The following is a 27747-nucleotide window of genomic DNA, read 5'->3' as shown; positions in this document are numbered from 1 at the left end:
CCTATAGATCTGTGCTGACTAGAAAAAAAAAAAGATTCCCTCTTGCGTTAATTTTCGTGTGCATTACTTTCCTTACCCATCTAATGGTACTGTCCATTCTGCTAGTGATAAGCTTAGTTCAGCAATAAGCCTCAGTTATTTAAAGTACACATCCGAGTTTCACAGAGTAGTTTTACTAGCACTTTACCTGCTTATTAATTGGCTGTTGATCAGCTAGGGTTCTCTTTTCTTGTGTCACACAGTATAGCGCAGCTCGGGCCAAGATAACACTTCTTTTTCCATTAGCACATGAATGCTTGATTTGTTGTTGTTGTTCAGTCGTTCAGTCGTGTCCGACTCTTCGTGACCCCATGGACCATAGCACGCCAGGCCTTCCTTCCTGCGCTCTCTCCCGGAGTGTGCTCAAGTTCATATTCATTGCATCGGTGATGCTATCTAGCCATCTCATCCTCTGCCGTCCCCTTCTCCTTTTGCCTTCAGTCTTTCCCAGCATCAGGGTCTTTTCCAGAGAGTTTTCTCTTCGCATTAGGTGGCCAAAATATTTTAGCTTCAGCTTCAGTATCTGTCCTTCCAATGAGCACTCAGGGTTGATTTCCTTTAGGATTGACTGATTTGACCTCCTTGCAGTCCAGGGGACTCGTAAGAGTCTTCTCCAGCACCACAGTTCGAAAGCATCAGTTCTTCGGCGCTCAGCCTTCCTTATAGTCCAGCTCTCACAGCCATACATTACTACTGGGAAAACCATAGCTTTGATTAGACAGACCTTTGTCGGCAAGGTGAGGTCTCTGCTTCTTACTATGCTGTCTAGGTTGGCCATAGCTTTCCTCCCCAGGAGCAAGCGTCTTTTAATTTCATGGCTACAGTCACCGTCTGCGGTGATCTTGGAGCCCAAGAAAGTAAAATCTGTCACTGCTTCCATTTCTTCCCCTTCTATATGCCAGGAAGTGATGGGGCCAGATGCCATGATCTTAGTTTTTTTAATGTTGAGTAATGCTTGATAGGATAGCTTAACTGTGTTAGAACAGCAGGACTTATTGTCAACTGGGGCCCAGTCCCAAATCATTGAATGTAATAACAAAGATGAAAAGACCTCTCAGTGTGTGTAAAGAGCAGTTCCTTCATTGCTGAGTCAGGACAGCCTTACTCCGATATATCTAAGGCTGGAAGGGATGTGGATGTTCTTGATACACTTGCTACAGAAATGTTTTATAAAAAAGAACAGATTCAGCAGTTCTTATACATCAGAGCAGGGATCCCCAACCTTTTTGGACCCATGGGCACATTTGGGAATTGGAGTAACTACTGTGGGCACCACCACAAAATGCCTAATCAGTGGTTCACCGCTTGGTGTCTACCTTTCACATCCATGGATCTTAGGCTGCATCTTACTCAGCAAAAACTTTTGCGTTGTGTCTGTTGGACACTGCAATGTCTCTTTAATAAGAGATTGTCTAATTCAGCTAATTGTTGGCAGTGCAATACAGCTAATGCTTCTTTTAAACATATGTTTTGGCAATATCTAGTAGTTGCTTTTTTTTTTTTTTTTTTGCAGGGAGGTTATTACAAAGAACATTTTTTATACTGGAACAGTGTTTACTGTCTTTACATCCCATTTTGGCTGCTCCGTGCTCCTCTGTGGAATGTTGGTCGGGGAATGTTGGTTCTCCGGGAACCGAACTCAGAGCGCGGGCTCCGAGGTTGGTTTCCGGAAAACCAGATATCCTATGGCCGTCTAGCCACTGACTAGCAGCCATAGGATTGCTCACTAAATTATTTACCTGCTTCATGAAAATTAACAAATGCTCAGTATAGATTGATTCTCTCACCGTTTTGATAACTAAGACTGATATTACGACATTGGAAGGATCAACAGTCACCTCCTATAATACAATGGATTGAGGACCTTACAATGCTTTCAGTATTTGAAAGGGTGGCATATAGATGTCACCTTCAAATGGACACTTATTTGGATACTTGGTCAACTATTGTTTGTTTGTTTCATTTCTGTACCGCCCAATAGCCGAAGCTCTCTGGGCAGTTCACAAAAATTATTGTTGCAGTCCATGTATAACTGTTAGAAAGTTGTATGCCTTTCATACAAATCCATGTATGTATATTAAAACAATGGGGAGTAGGGGAATAAATAAATCATTTTCGGGTGCCTACAGGTACCAAATGAGGGACCCATTTGGAGGTGCCTGCGGGCCCCGCATTGGGTACCCCTGCATCGGACTATTCCCATTTTTTTCTTCATAGATTGTATGTGGATAAAGCATAGCTGAATCCATTTAGACTAAATTACTGCAACATAACCCCCCAATTCTATCTGCATAGATTTTGCACGAGACACCCTGTGTAGATCTGAAAGTTTTATTTATTTATTTTATTAAATTTATTAATCGCCCATCTGGCTGGTCACCCAGCCACTCTGGGCAATGTACAAAGCATATAATAAAACATTTTAAAACAATAAAATTCTACAATAAAAACATTTGCTAAAATACCCTAACCCACCCCAAATGCGTGCTTGAACAACCACGTTTTTAATGCACAGTGGAAGCTCATTAAAGAGGGGGCATGGCGGAGTTCCCTAGGGAGGGAGTTCCACAGAGTGGGGGCCACCACAGAAAGGGCTCTCTCCCTCGTCCCCACCAGTCTATCTGTCCTGGCTGATGAGACAGAGAGAAGGCCATCTGAGGCTGATCTTGTTAAGCGGCCTGTCTGGTGTTGCTGGAGGCGCTCCTTAAGATAGGCTGGGCCGGAACCATATAGGGTTTTAAAGGTCAAACCCAACACCTTGAATTTGGCCTGGAAAACAAGTGGTAACCAGTGCAACTCCTTCAGCACTGGAGTGATGTGATCTTGCCGGTGGCTACCTTTAATCAGACGAGCCGCCACGTTCTGTACCACCTGTGGCTTCTGAACCATCTTCAAGAGTAAACCCATGTAGAGCACATTACAGTAGTCTACACAAGAGGAGACCAGGGCATGTACTACCGATGGGAACAGATGGTCAGGAAGGAAGGGACGCAGCCGCCATAACAGATGGAGTTGATACAGTGCTGATCGGTTCACGGCTGACACCTGAGCCTCCATGGACAGCTGGGAGTCCAAAATGACCCTCAGGCTGCGGACCTGGTCTTTCAAGGGTAGCTGTACCCCATTCAACACCAGGTCAACATCCCCAGCCTCCTCTTGTCTCCCACCAAAAGTACCTCGGTCTTGTCAGGGTTCAGCTTCAGCTTATTCCTCCCCATCCAGCCACTCACCATCTCCAGACATTTGGACAGGGATTCTACGGCCAACCTTGGTGAAGACTTGAACAAGAGGTAGAGCTGCGTGTCATCCGCATATTGATGACATCGCACCCCAAACCTCCTGATGATAGCCCCCAGAAGCTTCATATAGATGTTAAATAGCATCAGGGAGAGGATGGAACCCTCTGGCACCCCACATGTGAGTTGCCACGGGTCTGACACCTCCTCTGCTACTCTCTGGTACCTGCCGGAGAGGAAGGACCGGAACCACCATAATATGATGTCTCCAATGCCAATCCTCTCCAAGCGGTCCAGGAGGATACCGTGGTCAATGGTATCAAAAGCCGCTGAGAGGTCGAGGAGAACAAGGAAGGAGCATTGACCCCTATCCAAAGCCCTCCTCATATAATCCACCAAAGCAACCAAGGCCACTCCTGTCCTATACCCAGGCCTGAAGCCCGACTGAAATGGATCTAGATAATCGGCTTCTTCCAAGTGTGCCTTCAACTGCATCGCCACCACCCGCTCAATCACCTTGCCCCAAAATGGCAGATTCGAGACTGGGCAAAAGTTGTTCAAAACTTGGGGATCCAAGGAGGGCTTCTTTAAGAGTGGTCTTATCACTGCCTCCTTGAGGGCTGATGGCATCACTCCCTCCTCAAGGGAGGCATTCACCACTGCCCTGATCCCCTCACCCAGTCTCTCTCTGCAGCCCATAATGAGCCAAGATAGGCAAAGATCAAGTAAGCAGGTGGTCGGCTTTACAGATGAAAGCACCTTGTCCACTTCATCAGGAGGAAGAAGCTGGAACTGATCCCACAAAACCGGTTTGCCACAGGCCGCCTCTCGCTCGCTAACTGTATCCACAGCACACAGAAAAACACTCCTGATCCGATCAATTTTATCCTCAAAGTGCCTTGCCAAGGCCTCACAGGAGGCCTTAGAATGCTCCAGTGGTTCTGGAGCAACTGGACCAACCAGGATTAGAACAGCCTTCTGGGGCAGCACTCTGCAGATGCAATAGAGGCAGCATAGTATTCCTTTTTTGCTGCCTTCATTGCCACGTCATAGGCTGAAGATATAGCTCTAGCCCGTGTCCAATTGTCTTCGGAGCGAGACTTCCGCCACCGGCGCTCTAGCCATCTCACCTCCTGTTTCAGGGCTCGTAACCGTGGATTGAACCTTGGTGCAGTTCGAACCCTGTTCAGGGGGAGAGGGTGTTTCGGAGCCACCTGATCTAATGCCCCAGTGATTGCAGAATTCCAGCCACCCACCAGGGTCTCGACCGAATGGCCATTTGCATGCTCCATAGAATCCCCAAGCGTATTCAGGAATCCATTCAGATCCATAAGACGCCTGTGGCGGACCATTTTAATGGGTCCTCCACCCCTGCGGAAGGGTTGTGGAACCGAGAAGTCCAACGTCACCAGATAGTGATCTGACTATGACAAGGGGGTGGTGGATATACCCCCAACTTCCAGATTGCTCCCTGCTTCTCCAGAAACAAACACAAGGTCTAGTGCATGACCAGCTACATGGGTGGGCCCAGTTAGAGTAGGGTACAGCTCCCAGGAAGCCATGGTCTCCGTGAAGTTCCGAGGTGCCCCTGTGAGGATGGCCTCTGAATGTACACTGAAGTCCCCCAACACCAATAAGTTAGGGGACTCTACACGCACATCAGAGACCACCTCAAGCACCTCGGCCAGGGAGTCAGTCGTGCACCGGTGTGGGCGGTACACAAGCAGAACCCCCGGCCTGCCCTTCGGGCCCAACCTCCAGTACATGCACTCAGCAACCTTGGTCTCCCAGACAGGGGGTCTGGTGAAGACCCAGGAATCTCGGTAGATAACAGCCACTCCCCCTCCCCAATCCCCAGCCCTCGGCTGCTGTGCATACGAAAATCCAGCTGGACACATGGCCGTCAGAGTTGGAGCAGCAGCCTCAGCCAGCCAGGTCTCCATAATACATGCCAGATCTGCACCCTCATCCAGGATCATGTCGTGGATGAGAGATGTTTTCCAGGTAACGGACCTGGCCTTGCAGAACAGCAAACGAAGGCCTGGAGATGGAGTCACACCTCCCCCAGCCATCCTTTGGCTCTGGACAGGCCCAAAACAGTGGACAGATATTACACATCTCCCCCTTGTTCCCCTTACCTGGCATGGTCTGCCCCTAGTGCTCCACCAGCACCTGCCACCCAGCCTTGGCATGTTCTGGCCCCCAACACTCCCCCCACTGCCTCCATCAGGTGGACACATGCCCCCTCGCTCCCGCCTATCAGGCAGGCTACCCACTCCTAAAACACAACAATCCTCCAATTTTTTTAAAAAAAAAATTAAAAAATCCCCTTTTTGTGTAATTATGTAATCCTACAATATTGCCAGGCAGGAGTCCGTGGTGGTGCCACAGCCATGCCTCTTCTCCAGTGGTGGCAGCTTCTCCTGCAGGCCCTGGCTCTCCCAGGCCACGTCAGCCAGCCAGCTTATGTAGCCCCTCCAGGAAGGGGCAGGTGGAAGCAGCACAGCTGGCTCAGTACCTGGGGGCCTGGTCCTGCAGGGACTGACGGTCTGCCAGGCAGAAGTCTGCAGGGAAGCCCTGGTGTTGTTGGCGGCAGCAGCTACAGCAGGCCCAGCAGCAGCAGGCATGCCTCTTCCCAGGTGGTGGCAGCTTCTCTTGCAGGCCCTGGCTCTTCCATTCCTTGGAACTTCCTAGAAGCTGTTGGCCTGCAGGAGGAGATCATTCATTCCAATGCCTCTAGAAAATGCTTGCTTAAGAATCTGGAGAGCAGGGGGAGAGAAATTGCTGCAGCACTATGCAATACAAGTTGTTTCTCTTTAAAATCCAATTTTCATTTTCTTGTTCCAGTGAACACCTTGTCTTCTTAAAATAGGTAGAGTAGTAGTAGCTGCTTGCCTTATTTTTCCAAAGGGAAACATAGCATTTATACATTTCCTCCTAGGCTGTGGCATCTCCTGTATTGGATCAAGATGGGGTTTCACACAGCTCCAGAATGTTTACATACAAAGAAGTGCAGTGCAAGTTATATCACGAGTCACATTCATAAAACAGGAAAAACCAATGAAAGTGTTTTTTGTAAAAGTGGCCTTAGGTGAATGTAAAGGAGGCTTTGGAACAAACACACCTTTCCCTGCAATAGTTGCAGCAGAGAACAGGACTAACTGGTTGCATTTCGAGGTTCCCATTGACTTTGTTAGGACTGATACATACTTAACTAGGCAAATGATTGCAGCCATGAATGACCCATACAAAACTGGTTCCAGATTTGGCACTGCTACACACAAGACAGGACTTAGGAAAAGGAAAGGTTCCTCTTGTGCAAGCACCGGGTTATTACTGACCCCTAGAGAGATGCCGTTTACGCTGGCGTTTTCATGGCAGACTATAGCAGGGTGGTTTGCCATTGCCTTCCCCAGTTGTGACTACCTTTTCCCCAGCAAGCTGGGTATTCATTTTACCGACCTCGGAAGGATGGAAGGCTGAGTCGACCTGAGCCGGCTACCCGAGACCTGGCTTCCGCTGGGATCGAACTCAGGTCATGGGGAGAGTTTTGGTTGCAGTACTGCTGCCTACCACTCTGTGCTACACGAGAAAGTACTTAGTGCTTCTAAAATTGTAATAATGCATTCAGACTGGGATGGTTCACATGAACAAACAACCCACCATGGCTTATTTAAGCCAAGGAGGGTTGCAGTGCATGCTGGCAGCCATTTTGAATATTCAAGCTGCGACTGCCGCTTTTGTGTCGTCCGAACCCAGGAACTGCTGGTTATGCAAGGGTTAAATGACCCTAAAGCCCTAAATAACCCCCAAACAGGCCATGGGTTCTGTGAGGATTGTTTAACTCTCACACAACCCATTGTCTATGGGTTTGGATGACATGACAAGCTGAAGCCGCAGATTGAATATTCAGGGTGGCGCCCATCAGTGCTGTGGCTTGTGGCTTAAATAAGCCACACTGAGCTGCGGCGATTGTACAAACCTACTCACTCTCTCCAATCCAGCAATTTAAAGGAAAGAGGGTTCTGATATGTACGCACAGCAGTGATGTGGGTTTTCCAGAAAATTTTGCGTTGGAAAATCTTCTGATGCAAATTAGGCTAATTTGCACAGGGTAATTTGAATTGGAAAAATTTCATTTTCCATAGGAAAATCACTAGAGAGTGATCTAATTTAGCATGTTTACTCAATACAAGTAAAATAAACACCACAAGTATGTGACCTGAAATATTTTAGAAAAAAACTTAATTTACATGTTATATTATGTAGACACTTTTATTGGAATACTTGTAAATTTTTAAAGACCAAAGCATGTACTTCCCTCATTGTTTAAATGAAAGAAAGAAAGAAAGCAAGAAAGAGAAAGATACTGAAAACTGTTGACACACTAATTCAGCCTTCCCAACAGATATGTTGGACTACAACTCCCGGCATCTTTTAGTCAGCAGGGAGAGCATCAGTTGGGGAAGGTTGCACTACTTAATTTTAGCAACCCAAAGAACTGTGCTGAGAACCACTCATCTGTTTCAACAGAGTTCAACTCTCTTCCACTATGTTGTTGGGGCACGTTCAATTTCAATGTCACTGCTTACTAGTTTCATTTCATAGAGACATCTGTGTATTTCAATTTATACACACACACACACACACACACACACACATATTCTCTCACATACTCGCCAGAAATAATTGCCTGAAAAACATTAATTACAACTTTGAAACTGCCAAGCTTTTCTAATACTGTATTTGCAAGTGGCAGACATGCATTGTTGCTAATAAGCTTATGAAATGGAAATTTCTCCGCCCCACATCACTGGTGCACAGAATCTTTGCACATATACCAGAACTCCTGTGCCTTCCAGTGATTAGATTGGAGAGTTTGACTGGGTTTGCACAATCACAGAGAGGGAAATAAGTCATGGCGACTTATTTCCCCCATTGTGCATGCTGGTCACATGCCAGGCAGATTTGCATAATTATCCTCACCAGCGTGGCTTGCAGGGTCATGTGAACCTGGCAAGGGTGGCTTGTTGCTGTGGTTAATAACCCACCCAGAACCCGTGGGCTGTTTTAGGGTTCTTGAATGGCTTGTTATCCATAGCAACAAGCTACCCGCGCTGGCTTCACACAGCATGACAAGCCATGCCAGTGAGGATAATTATGCAAATCCCGCGCCCCCCGGTATGCACCCTCCTGTGATCCTGTGAACAGGCCCATTGTTTGCAACCATAGGGGCTTTCCTGTTTGTTTCAATGGAGGACGTAACCCTGTGCATCCATTCTTTCGAGTGTATGCAGTTGTCCCCTCCATATGAAATCAGTAAGAAAGCCCTAATGTGAAGCCATTACATGTGCAAATCACAGTTAACATAGGCCTCTGATGAGATACTTAAATGTGAGGGGTTTTGTTGTTGTTTTAAAATGCTGAATTGGCATACTACCTTTACAAGCTATTGTCTGGAATTGTAAGGTCTAGAAAACTTCTTTAAAAAAATAACTACAGTTCTAAGAAGTGCTCAAGTTAAAGGGAAGTCTACACAACCTGAAAGTGAGCCATAGGATCCCCCACCTCTGCAGACAGTTCCTGAATCCGTGAGCTTCAAATGGGAGTCACGCCTGCTGCACTGAGATCAGAATTTGGCATTTAATCTGAAAGGAATCCTGAGGCGAGCCTTCTCTGACTCCTTCATTAACTCAGAAATGAGTTTTGCCCCTTGACGTTTTTATTTGTCTCCAACACTAACAACATTTTTGTGGTTGTTAAAAACAGATAAGCAAACCGAAAATCAACCCCCAAACCCCTCCTTTAAGAACAAAGCCTCCATACAATGTGTGTTTTTGTTTTGTATTGTTTTTGTGGCACAAAGCCTGTGGTGTATTTTTCTTCTTAGTGATTTATGAAGCTGCTTTTCCTGTTTGATTAAAGACGATTCTTTGCAATTTAACAGAACAGGCCAATCTGAGGTATGTTTGCAGATCAGAAAAACAAAACAGTTGTTTGAAAAACACATACTGAGCAAAGCTTTACAAGTGCCAGTGCTGGCCTCAGTCATTTGGAATTTTGCCAGGTATGTCACTTGGGGTGATATTTTCTCTGTGACTCTAATCATGGAACGATGATCTTCTGGCTCCGCTGGACATGTTCTGGTGCCAAGAAGAGAGGGGTCAGCTTTCTAGCCCACCACATATTGTGTAGAGTAGAATGTTGTTTCTCATCAACTGCCATTGAGGTGGCAAAATAACCAAGCTAGTAGCTCCAACACCTTTCTGAAAGGAATACTGCTACTGGCCGAGGCTGCCTCCGCCCCCAATGATGACATCAAACACTATTATCAGCATCAAGGTTAGAACAAGGATGTCTTACAAAGCCTGAGAGAATAGAAGGAGTTTGTGAGGGGGATGGCTAGCTGGCTGGTGGCTACCACTGAACCCACTGATAGGCCAAAGGCGAACAATTGCATCTGCTCTCCTCTTACATGGATATCTGTAACTTACAAGAAATCTCACTGCAGAGAAGTGAGCATATGAGCAAGTCTCCTTTGTAAAGTGCTGAGAGATAATCATGCTATTCTTATCTTGGAACCTAATCCATCTCTTCTTTTATGTGGGATTTATAGTCCACCTTTACTCACCTGCTCACATGTGAATCTAGTGAAGCAAAGCTGTCCAAACTGCCTTTATTTATGTCCCTCTACAACTGCTGTGGTGTACAAGGAGACAATGACGCATTAATATGTTTTGCATAAATATCACATATCACAGAAATATATGATATGAAGTAGCTTAGTTTGGGGTACATCAATATTTAAATATTAGGTCCTTGTTCACTTGTTCAAAAGCTCTCTTTTGAAGTTTTGCACAGGTAAGGAACTGGGACCCATCGTAACTAGCAGGGAGCCTGTTGATGTCAGCCTCCATGCAGTAAGTTCAAACTGGAAGAGCAGGTAGATAGGCTTTCTCAGTAACTGCTACCCCACTTTTAGACCTCCTTTCCTTCCAACAAAATGAAGGCTGACAATGAGCTGGTTCACACATCACAACAAGCCACCCTGGAAATAAGCTATGCTGGGTTGGTTGTTTGCTCACTAACCCACGTTACTCCTGACAGATAATCAGGCACTCTGCAGCTTGCTGTGGCTTGTTTCCCCTAGTCCCACGCCTGCTCCCAGCATGTATCCCGTGGGCCTTTGCAACACAACCTCATCAGTCTACTTTGCTAATGAGCGCATTTGCACTCATTAGCAGAATTTGTTGTTGTTGTTTATTTGTTCAGTCGCTTCCGACTCTTCGTGACTTCATGGACCAGCCCACGCCAGAGCTTCCTGTCGGCCGTCGCCGCCCCCCAACTCCCCCAAGGTCGAGTCCCATTAGCAGAGTAGAGGGGGGGGGGTGTAGAATTTCTTTTTCTACAAAAAAACCTCTACTCTGTGCAAATTCCACATTATTTTCCCCCACCTTTGGGGAGATCAGCAGAAATATAACTTTGTAACTTTAAGTTAAATAGTGCAAATCTTTCCTGAAGGTGGTGGTGGTGGTGGGGAAAATCACATTAAATCTTCCTGAAGGTGAAAAAAAGAGATGTTGCTGCCTAGGGAGGCAACGAAGTGGCCGAGTAAATTGATTAGTGTCATTTCAAAATGTAATAGGGGATATCATTAGCAAGATTGCAAGGAGTGGCCAGCAGGGTTTTTCGCCACTCTTGCCAAGCGACTCTCGCCATTTTAAACCCACGCTGAAGCAACTCTGCCGGGTTCAGACATCACAGCAAGCCATCCTGAGAACAAGCCACCCTAAACAACCCTACTACAAGCCATGGGTTCTGAGGGTGGCTTCTTTGCAAAAAAAACAACCCACAACAGAAAAACCACCCCAGGTTTGCCATGCTGCAACCACCCATGGTGACATCCCATCATGGCTTAGCATTTAGAAAGAGCACAAAACCCTTATATTTTGATATCCCAAAATTAACAGAGTTTTTTTTTCTTTAAAAAATGACATATGTAGTTATTTCTGAATATTTAAGAGCACAATTTTAAGGGATTCCTGCTCACTAAACAGAGGGCTCCAAGACTGGAGCTTTTTGTCTGTCCTGTGCCCTGCCAGCAGGAGCCAGGCAGGGTGGGAGGACAGAGGCGAAAATGCCTCCTCTTCCTTCTTTTTTTTACATTTTCAGCTAGACAAGCATCTTGGCTTTTGTAGCTGACCTAACTTGTTTTGGGCAGAATGGGCAACAGAGGAGCTTTAGAACTCTGTGGATCCTGTCCTCTCTTCTTCCTTCTCCCTGCTTCTTGCGCCCTTTTCCTCTCCCTGAGCTCTTCTGAGATCACTGTTGCAACCTCAGAAGAGCAGCTTCCACGGTGCTTTCTGCCATGGCTGCAAGGGGTGAGGGACAGGGGATCACCTGATCTAGGATTCCTTCGCCTGTTGTAGCCATGTCTATAGCCTCAGAAGGGGGGATCTGCCATATCCTGTGGTCCCTGAGACACGCCCAGGATTGCTCTCCTGTGTCTTTATAACCCAGTTAAACTTTAAGATCTACAGCTGGTTCACACACAGCACCAAGCTATTATTTGGCGATACAAGAACAAGCCCTGGGCTTGCACAGGTCTCCTTCCCCATCTCTCTTCCCATCACACTCTACAATTTAGGGCTCAATCCTATCCAGATAGGCGACCGCCTATCCAAAGCAAGGCAGGAGAAACATGGGGGGTTCGTTCCCTCCACGCCTCTCCTGCCCTGCTTTTTCTGCTAGATGGTTGTTTTCGGCTGTATAGGCGCGGGGGGGCTGAGTGGGAAAGGAGGCAGCTATACAACACGTAGGATGTGTTGTACATGCAGTTCGGCACTCCCTGCCCCCGAATGCCCCAGCCCCGCCCCTTTTCAGCCGCTCTGTGCTCCTGTTCTGCGCGTGGAGGACAGGGCTTCTCTGTGCTGCCTTGGAGGCAGCACGGACATGGGAGGAGGTCGGTTTTCCAGGAACTGATCTCAGAGTGCGGGCTCTGAGGTTGGTTCACGGGAAACAGCATATCCTCTGGCCGCTGTCTAGCAGCCATAGGATTGCTCCCTTAATTACTTATTTCTTCTTCAACACAAAGTATAGTTTAGAAGTTCAGATGTAATGGCAAGCTGTGGTTTGTGCTAAGGAGGATATAATTCATATGGCATTCATGAAGGAAGGGGGCGCACATGTCTCGTTTCTGAGATGTCAAACTCTACTTGGGCATTCCATCTGAACCGCATTCTGATATTACTGGGCAAAAGCGCTTGGTGATATGGTGACTTCTAAACCCATTAGAGCAAATACAAACAAATGAACACATGAAAAACTGTTCATCCTAGCTTGGAATTGCTAGTGAAGCACAGGTGGATTTCATGGTCCCAATCTTGCCACAAATAATTCTGTGCAAAACATCTACGTTCATATTGCAAGAATAGATCTGCTAAAGTGCATCAGGTCAATTCGTTAGAATAATTCCTGGACAATTGGCTTGTTAAATGTTCTCAAAAATTCCTGTTGATTTTTTTTTCTTTAAATGTGATGCATACAAAGGGGTGGGATTCATAAATGAAATAGATTTTACCCCAGTGATGAAAATAATAGCTGCCTCACATCCTCACCAGCTAGCTTAATTTAGAAAATGTTGACTGTATGATGTTACTATCCACATCAGCACTAATAAACCTGGTTCAAATGTGTGATAAGACATTGATGAGTGCGTGTATACGTTGTTACCTATTGTTCACTGCATTTCCAGGACATTGCTTCATATCCTATTGAAAATGTGTTTATGCTGGGCTACCATGTTTCTAGATATAGTTTTAATAGACCAATTTCCTAAATACAAGTACGACATTATACTGGATACCAGTTGTAAATTTACAGAAAGGTTTTAAATAGGGCTAGAGGGGTAGTGGCTTTGGTTAGTCCAAAAAGGTTTTTTTTTTTTTCAGGTTTAGATTGATTTCTGAAATATCTTCGCTCCTCCTCTGAATAACAACACTGTGGTTTTATTAGTTAATCGATATACAACATGATACAGAGTATGGTTATCAACATAATCACACTCTTGAGAACTTTGAGGCACGAACAATTACCTTTTGATAACAACACACATGGGAACTGCTTCATTTCGATTATTAGACAATTTTATGGGAAGCAGGGAAATGGGCACTTCTGTTGAAGAAAGATGAAGCTGGCCATTTGAAATTAGTGGCCATTTCTGTTGAATTGAAAGATTAACTTCCCCTTGTAGATTGCTCAGTCACACTGAAACCATCCCCCTTTCTGAACAATGACAGGAAAATCCATTTATGTGTGACATGACTGAAAGTCATGTTTAGCTTAATATGTATGCCTTAAGGATAATTAAATTGCAAATATGAAGAAAATTTAGCAGCAACAAGATGACTAAAAAGAGATGTGCACTACAGCATTCCCTCCAAAATAAAGCTGCAGTTTTGCACACCCCTTGTGATGCTGCATATGAAATACACAGTGCATTCATAGCTACTTGTTGCAGTTTACCGCTTTTCTTTTTTAATGAGGAACAGGTAAAAGCTTGATCTTTCAATGGAGTTTTATAGAAGGTAGACCAGAAAATCTCAGTAGGCCTGGACCTCACAGTTTGATAATAAGTTACGGCGATTACTAGAGCTGGGGAGATGCCACAAAAATGTTCTACAATGGTGTGTGTTAGTTAATAAGTCCAGATACAGAATCTTGTAGAACATGCATGCAGTTCATTTTACAGGCTCAAAGACTGAATGCAACAACCTGATCTATAAAGTGCTCTGTCAGTACTAACCCTATGCTAGGGCCAGGCTATCAATTCTGCATCCCAGAAAATCTGCAGGAAACAGATTGTAGATGTTTCTGAACAGACCCCTCCCCCCCCCCACAGAAATTAAATGAGAAGCAGCTGATCTTGATAGATTCCAAATCAGAATTTGGAGCCACATCTAACAAACATCTGGATCTTTACTGATGGTTGCCAGTATTCTGAATATTATCATTTCTTTTTTAAAGCAGTACATCCATACCAAATGCCACATTTTTGAAAACCTCATTTGATACACTTACATGCATTAGTCAAACAGTTGTGCATATGTAACTCATTTTGAAATTGGTCCCTATCATTTCTTCACATTTTTCTAAAACCCTACTGAAAGCCCCCCCCCCCCCCTGCATTTTGATATATTAGAGTGCATGGTTTTTCAAGTGCCAGTCAGGAAAAAAACTGTTTATTACTGGTTATCTATACATTTGCCATGCATCTTGCTGCTTTTATCCAGAGTTGCCCTGGGCATTCACTTCTTGAAACTCGCCTGATAATTATTCTGCGATGGCCTTTTTGCTGTGTGTCAGCAAGCAACAGGAGGCAGGCATATATGTTGGGCTCTAATTCCTTCCTCCTTCATTTGTGTCAAATCCCTATGGAAATGTTCCCAGAAGCATTACTTTTGGTTAGATCATTCTGGGCCATGTATTTAAAGTTATTATCAGTGCTGGATTGCATCAATATAATACAAGTTACTGAATGAGTTCAGACAAAGCAAAGGGTAAGCCATATTAGGCTCAGCCACCTCTGAAAGAAACTTGCACTAGAATTAGAAACAAAATGGTAAGGTGTATACTGGGAGCAGTGTCCTCAGTGTGACTGGCATCAGGATATTAAGGTAGTACTCGTTTATTGATCTTGGAATACCAAGAATATCACTTCCTGTAGTATGGTAGTCCCTGTGCATGCCTAACGCATGTGGGAAAAGCCTAAGGTGCTGCAGTATCAAAGCTGAGCTATGGGGTAGCGGTCTAAGATGAACCAGGAGCCATAAAATGAAGCCAGTAGTCAGGAGCAAAGGGCAACCCAGAAGCCAGATCGAAGAGCAAGCAAGAAGTCAGGACTAATCAGCAAGCCAGGAGCAGAGAACAGCCAAAAATACAGGAACATAGCAGAGCTCAGGAAGACCTTGTTGCTCAAGCAAGACCTGACTGAGAGACAGAAAGCTGTGTTATAGTCCTTCCTATCCAGGAAAATCCAATGGCAAGCCTGGGTGGGAGGGGTCAGTCCAGCGCTTGAGCATATTAAGCTGCCTAGATAGTTGCTGCAATACAGTTTGGTGGCTTACTATAAAGAGCAGCTGCACACAAACCCCAAGCCTCCCAGTTAGGGCCCCAACAGCACCACACATGGAGAAATACACTATATTGATCCCCACAACCTGAAATCATTGGCAGGAGTTCACCCACAATGTAGTGTGGCCAATATGTTGATTTCCATGTTGAAGAGCCTGATCTAAGACACAGTAGGCAGAGGAACGTTTGAAGGCATGTTGTTTTGAAAAGATGACAGAACCGCTCAACATTGTGACAGCCCCTGAAGGATATATCGAAGTTTATGAAGAGGCATATCAAAGGTTTAGGGAAATACCAACTTTCTCTTCTAAATAAGCACCCCCTACTTCTAGTGTTCTTTGCTTCATTAGCCTGACTGTAACTTCTATCACTACAGAACCATCAGCACTATATTCCAGCAGTCTGATGCCTCAAACACAATCTTGCAGCTTCTATCCGGGCACAAAAAGGTAGCCATTCCGGGGGTACCTTTCCACAACCTGTTTTTGGCTTGCTGAGCAACTGGGAGCCGTGTGTCTGTCAGGATACAATGTGCACATAATTACATCATCATTTGAATCTGCTGTCAACTGTTCGTTACAAAGAGTATCTAATAGTAACTTGCGGAAAAAAATGTGAAAACTAAAGCTTTTTAATAACAATAAATCAGTGTATGGCCTGAAATGGTTTGTTCTCTGTTTATTAATCCTGTGGAGCAGGCTGGTGACTGTGAGGGTTTGTGCCATACATATGTTAGTCTTTAAGGTGCCACAAGACACTTTGTTATTTATGTCCACTTTATCGTTCAGTAAGCAGTACACATTACTAGGAATACATTCATGTGTGTATAAATACATTGGATCAGAATGCATCTTCATCATAGTGGGGAACCTTTTTTGTCCCAAGGGCTGAATTCCTATCTGGGAAAGGTCCTAGGGAATGCATTTAATCTGTAGGCATGGCCAAAGTCAGAATGGACAGGGCCAAAATGTGATTATTACCAATTTTAAGCCTATGCAGTAGTAAGAAGGACAAGGCTTCTACATATCCACTCATAAGTAAGCAGGACTGAATCACTCAGCAGCACTTTCAAAATGCATTCCAAGTATCAAACCTTTGGATGTCTACTCAGAAGTAAGCATTATCGGCATGTCTACTCATGAGTAAGCAAGCGATGCCTTTGCCTGTCTACTTACAAATAACAGGAGAACCCCCAAAAGCAGGAGTACAGGCAGAATCCTATGCATGTTTAGACAGAAAAAAGTCCTCCAACCCCAGCATTGCCCAACCAGAATTGCTGGCTGGGCAATGCTGGGAGTTGGAGGACTTTTTTTTCTGTCTAAACAAGCATAGGATTACATCCTAAATCACTCAGCAGTTTCTACCCCAGAGCCTGTCCCCTCTAATCTCCCATCTTATCTCCCATCTTGTGGCTAGAGATTCCCCATCCCTGAGTTCAATCAGTTTTTAAAATGGTTAACAATTGCCTTCCTGGTAACATACGAACACCAGTATTTCACAAACCATTATATGCACATATAAATAATAATGACATTTTATACTGTGAGGTTATCACTATGGTCACACATAATTATTGCTTCCTGTCTGTATTATCCAACAAACTGAAGAAGGAAAGAATTTTAAAACCTGTTAATGTGGCAGCAGCTTCAAATAGTAGGGCAGCCGAATTTAATTGATCTAACAAACTTTGGGTAACATGTTTAGTCTTCAGATTTTACAGTGAAATGCTACTGAACTACAATGGGCCTGAATGCATGATCATGGAGGGGGAAATAAGCCATGGTGGCTTATTTCCCCCACCGCGTGTGCTGGTTACATGCTGGTGGGATTTGCATAATTACCCTCACTGTACCCTTGCCACAATGTCACTTTAGTGAAGGCTTGTCAAATTTGGCTAATTGTTGGAGGAGTAATGCAGTCAATGCTTCTTTTATTCATATGTTTTGGAAATGCCCAATGGCTGCCTCCTTTTGGGAGGAAGTTATTGTACAGCTAAATTTTGTATTGGAAAGCTCTTTAATATTTACTGATGTAAATGTCTCTTAAATTACCTACCTGCTTCTTGGAACGTAACACATGGTCAGCGTAAATGGATTTTTCATGCCCTTTTGGTTGCTAAAAGACTGATAGTATGATATTGGAAAGATAAAAGCTCACCGCCTCTAATGTAATGGACTGAAGATTTAACAACACTAGCAACATTTGAAAGCGTGGGATATAGGCAAAACGTGCAAATGGACTTATATGCGGATATTTGGTCTGCTTTTACTGAAGTGCATGTCTAACCTTTTTTTTTCTTCTTCGCTTGAATATTGTAATGTTAGAAACTGAGGATTTTGAACATGTTGTATTTTTATTTTTATTTCATTCCTTTTTTTTAGGTTTTGTAATGTTTTCAGTTTGTTTTGTAAAAATTCACAATAAAAGATTAATTTTAAAAAATTACCCTCACTGGTTCTGGATGGCTTGTTTACCACAGCAACAAGCCACCATCACCGGGTTCACAGGACAGGGCAAGTTGTGCTGGCAAGGGTAATTATGCACACACACACGGCATACGACTGGCATGTGTAGCAGGGGATATAAGCCACTGTGGCTTATTTCCCCTCAGTGATTGTGTGAACCTGGTTACTGTCAGCCAATGTAGGTCAAGATGTCCGGAAGAAATTTTCAGTTTGCTATACCATGTGTATGTAACCAAATACTTTCACCATGTGCAACATCTTGCAAGAAATTGAAGTGCTAATCATAGCAGATACATGAAACCCAAACAGAGGTACTGTGCATTATTTCTATAGTATCAATGATTTCTAGGAATAAAAAACCCACTATTGTCCAGGGACACACCTTTGCATACCTAGGTTCCCTCAACGTATCATTAGAATGCTTAATGTCCAGTAAAACATCTACATTTGTAAGCAATCTGTTCTTCAGGAGGTCTGTTCTAAAGGTATGCACAGAAAAAATATTCACCTTGGAACCCGCCTTGTTGACTCAGATGGGGCTTGCCTCACCTCAATGGCATAGATTAACATTGCGTTTCACCTTGGATCAAGGGCAGAGGGTTGTTTTCTAAAGCCTTGGATGTCTTCCCCATTGACTACATGGGGAAAATCAACAAATTAAGTTGTTTATAGTTTCACAGAAATTGATGAAAGCTGCACGCATAGTAGCCTCTTCCAACAGGATGAAGCCTGCAAAGGATCAAATATGTCCAGGGGTTTTATGCTAGGCACATTTAAAAGCTAAGTGTTTTTTTTTTAAGAGTTGAATGCCCATGTGGATTGTAGGAAATTTGCATGAACATGATATACAACATAGAGGTGTCCCTAGGAATGTTCCTTGCAAAATTTCAGAAAGGTAGATGCAGGATGGGCCAGTTGAAGGGCATCTCACACTACTAGGTGGAACACGTGAGCAATGAATGCAGCAGGTGCTCACAAACTGTCCGTCCTGCATAAACTTCAGCCTGTTGGCCCTACTGTAAGTGACCAAGTAATCATTGGTGAGCTGTTGGTCCACCAGCCATTGCAATAAGCTTCATTCATTCATTCACCCATCCACTATGCGAGTTCATAGCCTGTTGAATTTCAGCTGTTGTACAAAACACGTCCTTCGCTTCTGGCTGCTCCTGTCTCCACAGGCTTCCACCAGTGGCCTGTAAGGAACTGATATGCATGTTCCAGATATCAGAGATGAAATGCACCATCTGCAGTTCTGCCCTTTGCATCTCCTCCAGCACATTTTCCCTGGCTGCCCAGTACAAGGAAGGCACCACTCTCTTACTAAAGATGGTGTATGCCAGCAGCTTATAACAGGGGTTCATGGGCTCCATCAGACATCTGACCCCTGCAGGCTCAACAACAAAGAAGGGCTATTCAACTATTGTCACCATTTCACTATATGCTCAGTGACCTGACTTGGTGTTGGAATCCACATCTTGTGCCACTGAACTTCCCCCACCCCAAATCCTCTATGGTGGCCTGCCTAAGCTCCTGCTGCTTTTTGTAGAGAGAAGCTTGAGAGAGAGGGACTTCTCACTTTCTGCCCTGCTCCTGCACTCTGGTCCACTCCAGAGTGGTGCTGCCTGCACAAGTGCTGGAGCAGACTGGACATGGTGTCATGCCCTGCCATCTTGTCTCTGCTGATCTGCCTCCTGAGGTGCATGAGCATAATCTTCTCAGCTCACCATTCTCAGCCAAAAGTTCATCCAGTTTCCCTTTCAGCATTTTTGGACTATCTGTTATATGGTAATGGTGCTCTGTCTAAAACAAAGAACACTCAATGTAACATGTACATTAATAGTGACACGAAGAAGAAAACTGTGTTTCCTTTAGTCATAGTTTATGTGACACATTTGCCTATATTCTTTAGAAATCACGTGGTATCTCAGAGAGCACCTTCAGCCTTATAACCCCCCCCAACACACACACACACACACTGAGTTTTACAGTTGCCACTGAAGCCAAGTACCATCTTTCTTGTATGTCACACTGCCAGCAACTAGGAGCAGGGCTTTTTCAGTGGTGGCCCGAAGTTATAGAATAGCCTTCTCAGGAAACCTGATGGTCTATTTCACATGTATCCTTTCAGAGACAGGTAAAACCTTTAAAAAAAAAATTCACTGTGCTTTTGAGAGATAAGCACCACAATCTGCTACACAGAAGTAAATCCCACTGAATTAAATGGGACTTATTCCCTAATAAATCTGCTGAGGATGGCTTCCACAATTTTACATTTCTGTCTCCTGCTGTTTACTGTTTATTAAGTTTTTTTTAAAACTAAAATGTTTAATAAAAACTGCTTTCAGAGCATTTTTACTGAAAGATTGTATGTAAACATAAATACATTTAATTGACGTGAGCTGCATTGAGCAACTGAAGAAAGGCATGGTGCAAATGTTTTAAAGAACAATTTTGTAAAGCTTGTACCTCAAGTACTGAATTTAGCTGTCTATATAGCATATCACCAAAGGGACATGTATGCACTACTAACTACCTAATTTTTATACAAAATGAACACCACCGCCTCTCATTACCCCTTCCTTTCTCTGCTCCTCAGTTTGACCTACCTAATCTGGATATTGCATCCACTCTGAAGCTTCCACTTTTGATATCAAGAACATCTTGTATTTTTATGAATGTCATCTGCTTAGCCTTAGACTTTAGGTTGGTGTATTCATCAAGGTAATTTTTAAAGCTATTCTGTTGAGGTTATGAAAAGTGGACATCTGTTCACTGGGGACAGGACTAAGAATGAATAGCTGCTATTCAAAACACTGGCTACGTGGTAACAGCTGAAGATTATTTTCAACAGGAAAGGAAAGACACCAGATCTCTCTCTCTCTCTCTGAGCAGACATGCAGTAGATCCAGTTAGAGTTGTACAGATAACTGCAAACTCTGATGTCTTCTATATTTCCATAGATACAGATAAAACTGTATATATCAGTGATCACAACATATAAAATATGTTTTGAACCGTACCATTTACGATCAATCTAAAGTCCTCTACCATGTTTCAATACCCTGATAGAAGTGTGTCTTAAAGATTTGACCTGTATAACATTTCAGGATTGGGCCAAAATCCCTCTTTAAGCAATTGCTTACCTTTTGCATTTAAGATTTAGTATCAGAAGAGCCTGAACATGACTTGACAGAGTTATTGTTTTCATGCTTACCATGAGGGTGTACTTTGTATTATACTCTGCAGCGGGGCTGATCTCTGAAGAAAAGCTGTATAGATCCACTTCATGCTCTTTGATGCTTTCAAGTGAATTCTGTGAACCATTAGCTATTGTCTACAAAAAGAACCAACACTAGTTAAATCCTCAGTGGAAATGTAACTCTCCCAGACTAATGCTTTGCTAGGTTTGGGGATGAGGGGCACACATTATTTTCCTTCCTCCTTTTTCTTTATTTTCTCTAGCACTCACACTATGTTTTAAAAGATATTGCTGTCTAGTTGGAAATCACACCCGTGAGCTGAAGAAGGATGAAAATATAATGTTGTAGCTATAACACATACACCTGTCTTGGAGGAAAGATATGTGTAGTACAGGAGTTTTCTTCCCAACGTAAGCAAGCACACGATAGCTCCAATATTATTATGCTTTCAGGCATGGGTCTGATTCCCAAGAGTACATTCCTGCCCCTCAAATGCAACAAGAAAAAAAAGGCCACTAATTTGAATGAGCACTGAACCATAGCTGTAGCGGTTCTGACGTTGAGTGAGGCAAACAGTAATCAGATGCCCCTTAGACAACTGTTAAAGGAATTTATACGATTTGGCTTACAGTCCAACACTATCTTAAATATTCCTCTGCACACAGCCATTGGCTCACAATAAATTCCACACGTGCAGATACTGGCTGAATCCATATCCATTAAATCAATGGGAAATTTGCAGCAATTGACTTCCAAGAGAATATGTGTATCTTAGCTATTTTTTTCTTCAGTATACTTAACAAACGTTAAGACTGCAATCTCATACCCAATTACCAGGGAATAAGCACCAACGAAATCAATGGTACTTCCTTTTCAGTAGACACATATAGGATTGGTACTTAACTAATAAGCACAAAACAGATCAGAGTAAAAATATAAGTGCAACTGGCCATCATTTATCCTCCACTGAAGGAATTTTGCTTACTTTTTGTGTGATCTGCTGATTGCACCTCTCATTTTTGCCGAGATCTGCCAGGAGAAAAGTGAAGTCAAATGCTCCAGTGCATTTGGAGTTCTTTCTTCTTTTCTTTGGAATGTTTACTTTCTATGAAACAAAGAACAGTTACTAGGAGGAGGAAAGAAACTGAAACAGCAATCAGACTTTGGTTAGCCCAAAAGTAAGAGCAAAAAAAAGTAAGAAAAAGTAAGAAGTAAAAGTAAGAAGCAGAGACATCACCTTGCCGACAAAGGTCCGTCTAATCAAAGCTATGGTTTTCCCAGTAGTAATGTATGGCTGTGAGAGCTGGACTATAAGGAAGGCTGAGCGCCGAAGAATTGATGCTTTCGAACTGTGGTGCTGGAGAAGACTCTTACGAGTGCCCTGGACTGCAAGGAGGTCAAATCAGTCCATCCTAAAGGAAATCAACCCTGAGTGCTCATTGGAAGGACAGGTAATGAAGCTGAAGCTCCAGTATTTTGGCCACCTAATGCGAAGAGAAAACTCCCTGGAAAAGACCCTGATGCTGGGAAAGACTGAAGGCAAAAGGAGAAGGGGACGGCAGAGGATGAGGTGGCTAGATAGCATCACGGATGCAATGAATATGAACTTGAGCACGCTCCGGGAGAGAGCGCAGGACAGGAAGGCCTGGCGTGCTATGGTCCATGGGGTCACGAAGAGTCGGACACGACTGAACGACTGAACAACAACAACAAAGAGCAAAGTAGCATCATGGGATACTGTCCTGAAGTTTTGCTATTTAAATGGGGGTATAGATTATGTATTTAATTTTCCCCCCTATCCTGCCTTTTGATAACAAGGCACAACAATTAAAAAAAATATACAATAACACTGAGTTCTGCACCAGCTGAAGTTTCCAAACTCTTCTCAAGGACAACACCACATAGAATGCAATGCGGATGTCTAACTGCCAGATCTGCCTTCTCCAGGAAAAGGGTGTAGATAATCCACTACCTGAGTATCCAGGAGCAAAGCTAGGTCACAGAGCATCCCCTCCCCACACTATGACCTTGTTCCTTCAAGGGAAGTACAACCTCATACAGAACAGGCTGTACACCCAACCCCATGTTGCACCTGAAAAGAGACCCGTAGCCAGCACACTTCATATAATAATGCAATAATACACTTGAGAAAATGGCACCAATCCAAACTGTCACTGTAAATCCCACCAAAATTGAGCAGCATGGACTATAGTATATAGAAGTTGTAACAAACCAACTGTGTGTAATGCACCTAGAATATCACACTATCTTATACCTTAAAAGTGTCGGGAAAGGAAAATATAGAAGGACAGCTTCCTTTCTTGAGAAACTTCTTTCCATTAATTTCTCTGAAGCACTCCAGGTTAAAGTGCTGGGAACAAATCATGTCCCATTCAGATGGCATCCAAAGCTTGCCACTCACAGGGTGAACTCGATGTACTGCCTCGGCCCACTCTTGCTTTCTTGTGTTATCCTTGGGAAACCTTGTAAAAGACAGCAGTCTTAGGGTAAGGTTACAAACCGGTAGCCTTACTTGAATAAACATACAAGAGGTCTGATGAGCTTCTTGTGACATACCTTTCTTGTGAAATACTAATTCTTTTTCATACCAGCACCGTGTTCTTCCTGTACATCCCTCCATAGCGTTCCTCTGTGGCAGGGGTGGACAACGTCTGGCTTACAATGTTTTGACATACAACTCCTATCAACCCTTACTATTGGCTATGCTGACTAGGGCTGATGGGAGTTGTAGGCCAAAACATCTGGTGAGCCACAAGTTGCCCAACCCTACCCTATGGAATACTGCCCCATGCTGCTACTAACACACACAGTCCAATATAAAGTTTCAAGGTTTATTATCCCATTTTTGCTCTTGTGTAAATGAAGCTGAAATCACACTCTTGCCTAATTTCAAGCACAGGAAGCACAGCAGCTCTGCCTGCTTTAAGTATTTCAGAAACATGCAAAACTATTTGGAGTACCCTGCAATGTTATTTTGGGGGATTTGCTGCTCTAAAACACCATTTCCTATGGGCCTGATTGTCTGTGAGACACTATGCCCAGAAAGTTCATGCTTACCTATGAAAGGTGATTCCCTGTTTCCTATTTAACTTTGTGTCTGAATTGTTGCAGTTATAGGCTGCACAATATTTCACCATGATAGCTCTACTCCAGGCTGCTGTAGAAAAGGAGAATTGATATTAATCATCAGGCCACATGGGAATCAACACTGGGCTGAAAAGATTCCACTGGATAGGATTCTGTCGTTTACTTCCAAGTGGAAGGCTGGAAAGAGAGAATGAGAAGAATCTTTTTGTCAAGGCGATAGGATATACCAAAACAAAATCTATTATTCTTTTTGCTTATTGCCATTTTCAATTGGAGCATTTCCTAATTCTAAAATGAGAGAACCAATTTGTTCAGCACTTACAGCACTACATGGTGTTCAGCGCTTTACCTTGAGGAAAAGTGGCCAGGGACCACATATTGACACTGGGTGGGCTAAAGCACAGATACAGTCAGGGCCAGAAATATTGGAGCAAGGATAACTGTTTTGGCAGTCGGAAACACACCCAGATGGGAGCGAAGTCAGGACTTTCAGCTGTAATTCAAGGGGTCTGACAAAAGTGGGGCACTAACCATTCAGGAAGTACAGCCAGTGGCATCCCCCCCCCCATCGTTAGTGGCTCATAAGTAGTGGAACAAATGGCTGACAAGCAGCTGCATGGCCAGTTGTGGCCTGTTTCCTGGGTACCCCATGACCAAGCAAGCAGATAAAAGGCCTGGAGGTGGTTCTGAGTGTTACATTTGCATTTGGTAGCTGTTCACTGGAACTCCCAACATGAGGTCCAAAGAGGTGACCATGAGAGTGAAGGAGGCCATTATTAGGCTGAGGAAACAAAATAAGCCCATCAGAGAGACAGCACAAACAGTGGGAGCGGCCAATACAACAGTTTGAAACATCCTGAAAAAGAAGGAATTAACTGCCAAGCTCAGCAACAGCAAAAGGCCTGGCAGACCACGGAAGACAAATAAAGTGGATGACCCCAGAATTCTGCTCATGGTGAAGAGGAACCCTTTCACAACATCTAGCCAGGTCAAGAATGCTCATGAAGAAGTAGGCATGTCATTGTCAACATCTACAGTCAAGAGATGGCTTTATGAATGTAAATACAGAGGCTTCATAACAAAGTGCAAACCACTGGTAATGCTCAACAACTGAAAGGCCAGATTAGCCTTTGCCAGCAAACACCTAAGAAGGCCTGCCCAGTTCTGGAATAAGATTCTTTGGACTGATGAAACCAAGATTAACTTGTACCAGAATGATGGGAAGAGACAAGTATGGAGAAGGAAAGGAACAGCTCATGATCCAAAGCATACCACATCGTCTGTCAAACATGGTGGAGGCAGTGTTATGGCATGGGCATGTATGGCTGCCAATGGAACCGGGTCACTGGTGTTTATTGATGAACTGACTGCTGATCAAAGCAGCAGGATGAATTCTGAAGTGTATAAGGTTATACTTTCTGCTCAGATTCAGACGAATGGTGCTAAACTGATAGGATGCCACTTCATATTGCAGATGGATCATGACCCAAAACATACAGCAAAAGCTACCCAAGAGTTTCTTAAGGCAAAGAAGTGGGATGTTCTTCAATGGCCAAGTCAGTCACCTGATCTCAACCCAACAGAGCGTGCTTTTCACTTACTGAAGACAAGACTGAAGGCAGAAAGACCCACAAACAAGCAGCAGCTGAAGGCAGCTGCAGTAAAGGCCTGGCAAAGCATCTCGAGGGAGGAAACTCAGCATTGGGTCATGTCCATGGGTTCCAGACTTCAGGCAGTCATTGACTGCAAAGGATTTTCATCCAGGTATTAAAGGCGATCCTTAAGTTTGAAATGATGGTTTGTTCCATTACTTATGAGCCACCAATGATGGGTGTGTGTATATGCCACTGGCTGTCCTTTCTGAATGGTTAGTGCCCCACTTTTGTCAAACCCCTTGAATGACAGCTGAAAGTCCTGACTTCGTTCCCATCTAGGTGTGTTTCCTTTCAACTTCAATGTGGTGGTGTACAGAGGCCAACTGCCAAAACAGTTATCCTTGTTCCAATATTTCTGGCCCTGACTGTATATACATACATACACCTCATTAACACAGACATAAACACATACACATTCATGCTCTCTCACATTCATAGACACAAACAAGATCCACAGATACAAATGTTCAGTTAGTTTGGCTTCTGTTCTCACCATATAGCATGAAAACAAAGTGAACTGCCCATGGGAGGAGTGATCTCTTGCTCCATGGGCAGCTTGACAACAGAACTCAATATTGCTCCCTTTCTTTTGCTACTAGGCTGTAATCTCCAATCAACTGAGTAGCATGGGGTGGGGGCAGGAAGGAGGTGGGGTGGGGGAGATTACAGGGACGGGAGGTGTAACCAGTGTTTAGCTGATTGGAGATTACAGCTCCAATCAGCTAAGTGGGAAAAACTGAACCCAGGGAGTCCCCCATAGGCTGGAGATTCCCCATCCTTAGTTAGACATGATTACTTAAAAGTCCTACTTTGTTCAATGGGGCTTACTCCCTTTAAAGTGTGATAAGGATTGCACACCAGCAATGTATTATGTGTCTATGTCTATAACTAGGATACAATATCTTTGGGACACAGATTTAATTATTAATAAATTCACTGTAATCAATGTTTATTAAATAATACAAAGGGTAAAATCCAGCATAAGCCCTACTTAGACTAACTTAAGTCCCATTCATGTCAATAGGTCTACTCTAAGTAGGACTTTATTGGATTTTACCCAAAGTTTCTAATAAATACCTGAATAATTGTTACTTTATGTAATTTATAAAAGCATTTACATCCCACCTTTCCTTTAAAAAGAAAATGCTCAAGGCATCTTACAACCAACATTGAAAAACAACAGCAAGATTCCATCAGTAAATTCAGAATTAAAACATTTTTTTCTCTAATTATCTTAATTCCTTGACTCCCTCGGAGCTAAGGAAAGCATTTACGGAATTATGCTTCCTGGCTGTGCCTTCTGCATATCTGGATGGGAGGTATAGAAATGTTTCTGTATTTCAAATCCTTTGTATGTGGGACTCCAGAAATCGAGGATATCATTATATATATGATGATATATACATATATATTCAGATGATACCACTTTGATGGCTGAAAGTGAGGAGGAGCTGAGGAACCTTATGCTGAAGGTAAAAGAAGAAAGTGCAAAAGCTGGGTTGCAGTTAAACCTAAAAAAAAACAAGATTATGGCAACCAGCTTGATTGGTAACTGGCTAATAGAGGGAGAAAACATGGAGGCAGTGACAGACTTTGTCTTTCTAGGCGCAAAGATTACTGCAGACGCTGACTGCAGCCAGGAAATCAGAAGACGTTTACTTCTTGGGAGGAGAGCAATAACAAATCTTGTTAAAATAGTTAAGAACAGAGACATCACACTGACAACAAAGGTCCACATAGTTAAAGCAATGGTATTCCCCGTAGTAACCTATGACTGTGAGAGCTGGACCATATGGAAGGCTGAGCAAAGGAAGATAGATGCGTTTGAACTGTGGTGTTGGAGGAAACTTCTGAGAGTGCCTTGGACGATCAAACCAGAAGATCAAACCAGTCCATACTCCAGGAAATCAAG

The 27747-nt window shown here is 43.7% G+C and overlaps 1 protein-coding gene across 1 annotated transcript; it reads right to left on the bottom strand.

Moving 5' to 3' along the window:
* Positions 1 to 18951: 18951 nt before the first annotated feature.
* LOC146352121 (uncharacterized) lies at positions 18952 to 24241 on the bottom strand. Its single transcript, XM_084829645.1, has 6 exons — positions 24151 to 24241; positions 23348 to 23555; positions 22058 to 22177; positions 21087 to 21206; positions 19449 to 19672; positions 18952 to 19192 (listed from the first exon to the last, which is right to left on the bottom strand). The coding sequence occupies exons 1-6, from the start codon at positions 24228 to 24230 to the stop codon at positions 18952 to 18954; spliced, it is 993 nt and encodes a 330-aa protein (XP_084685771.1). The 5' UTR covers positions 24231 to 24241.
* Positions 24242 to 27747: the final 3506 nt, after the last annotated feature.

The sequence above is a fragment of the Heloderma suspectum genome, chromosome 2 (genome assembly GCF_057233095.1).
Source record: "Heloderma suspectum isolate Gila_16-S chromosome 2, 16-S_ref, whole genome shotgun sequence".
NCBI classification, from domain to species: Eukaryota; Metazoa; Chordata; class Lepidosauria; order Squamata; family Helodermatidae; genus Heloderma; species Heloderma suspectum.
This window is presented reverse-complemented; position numbering and strand designations above follow the sequence as displayed.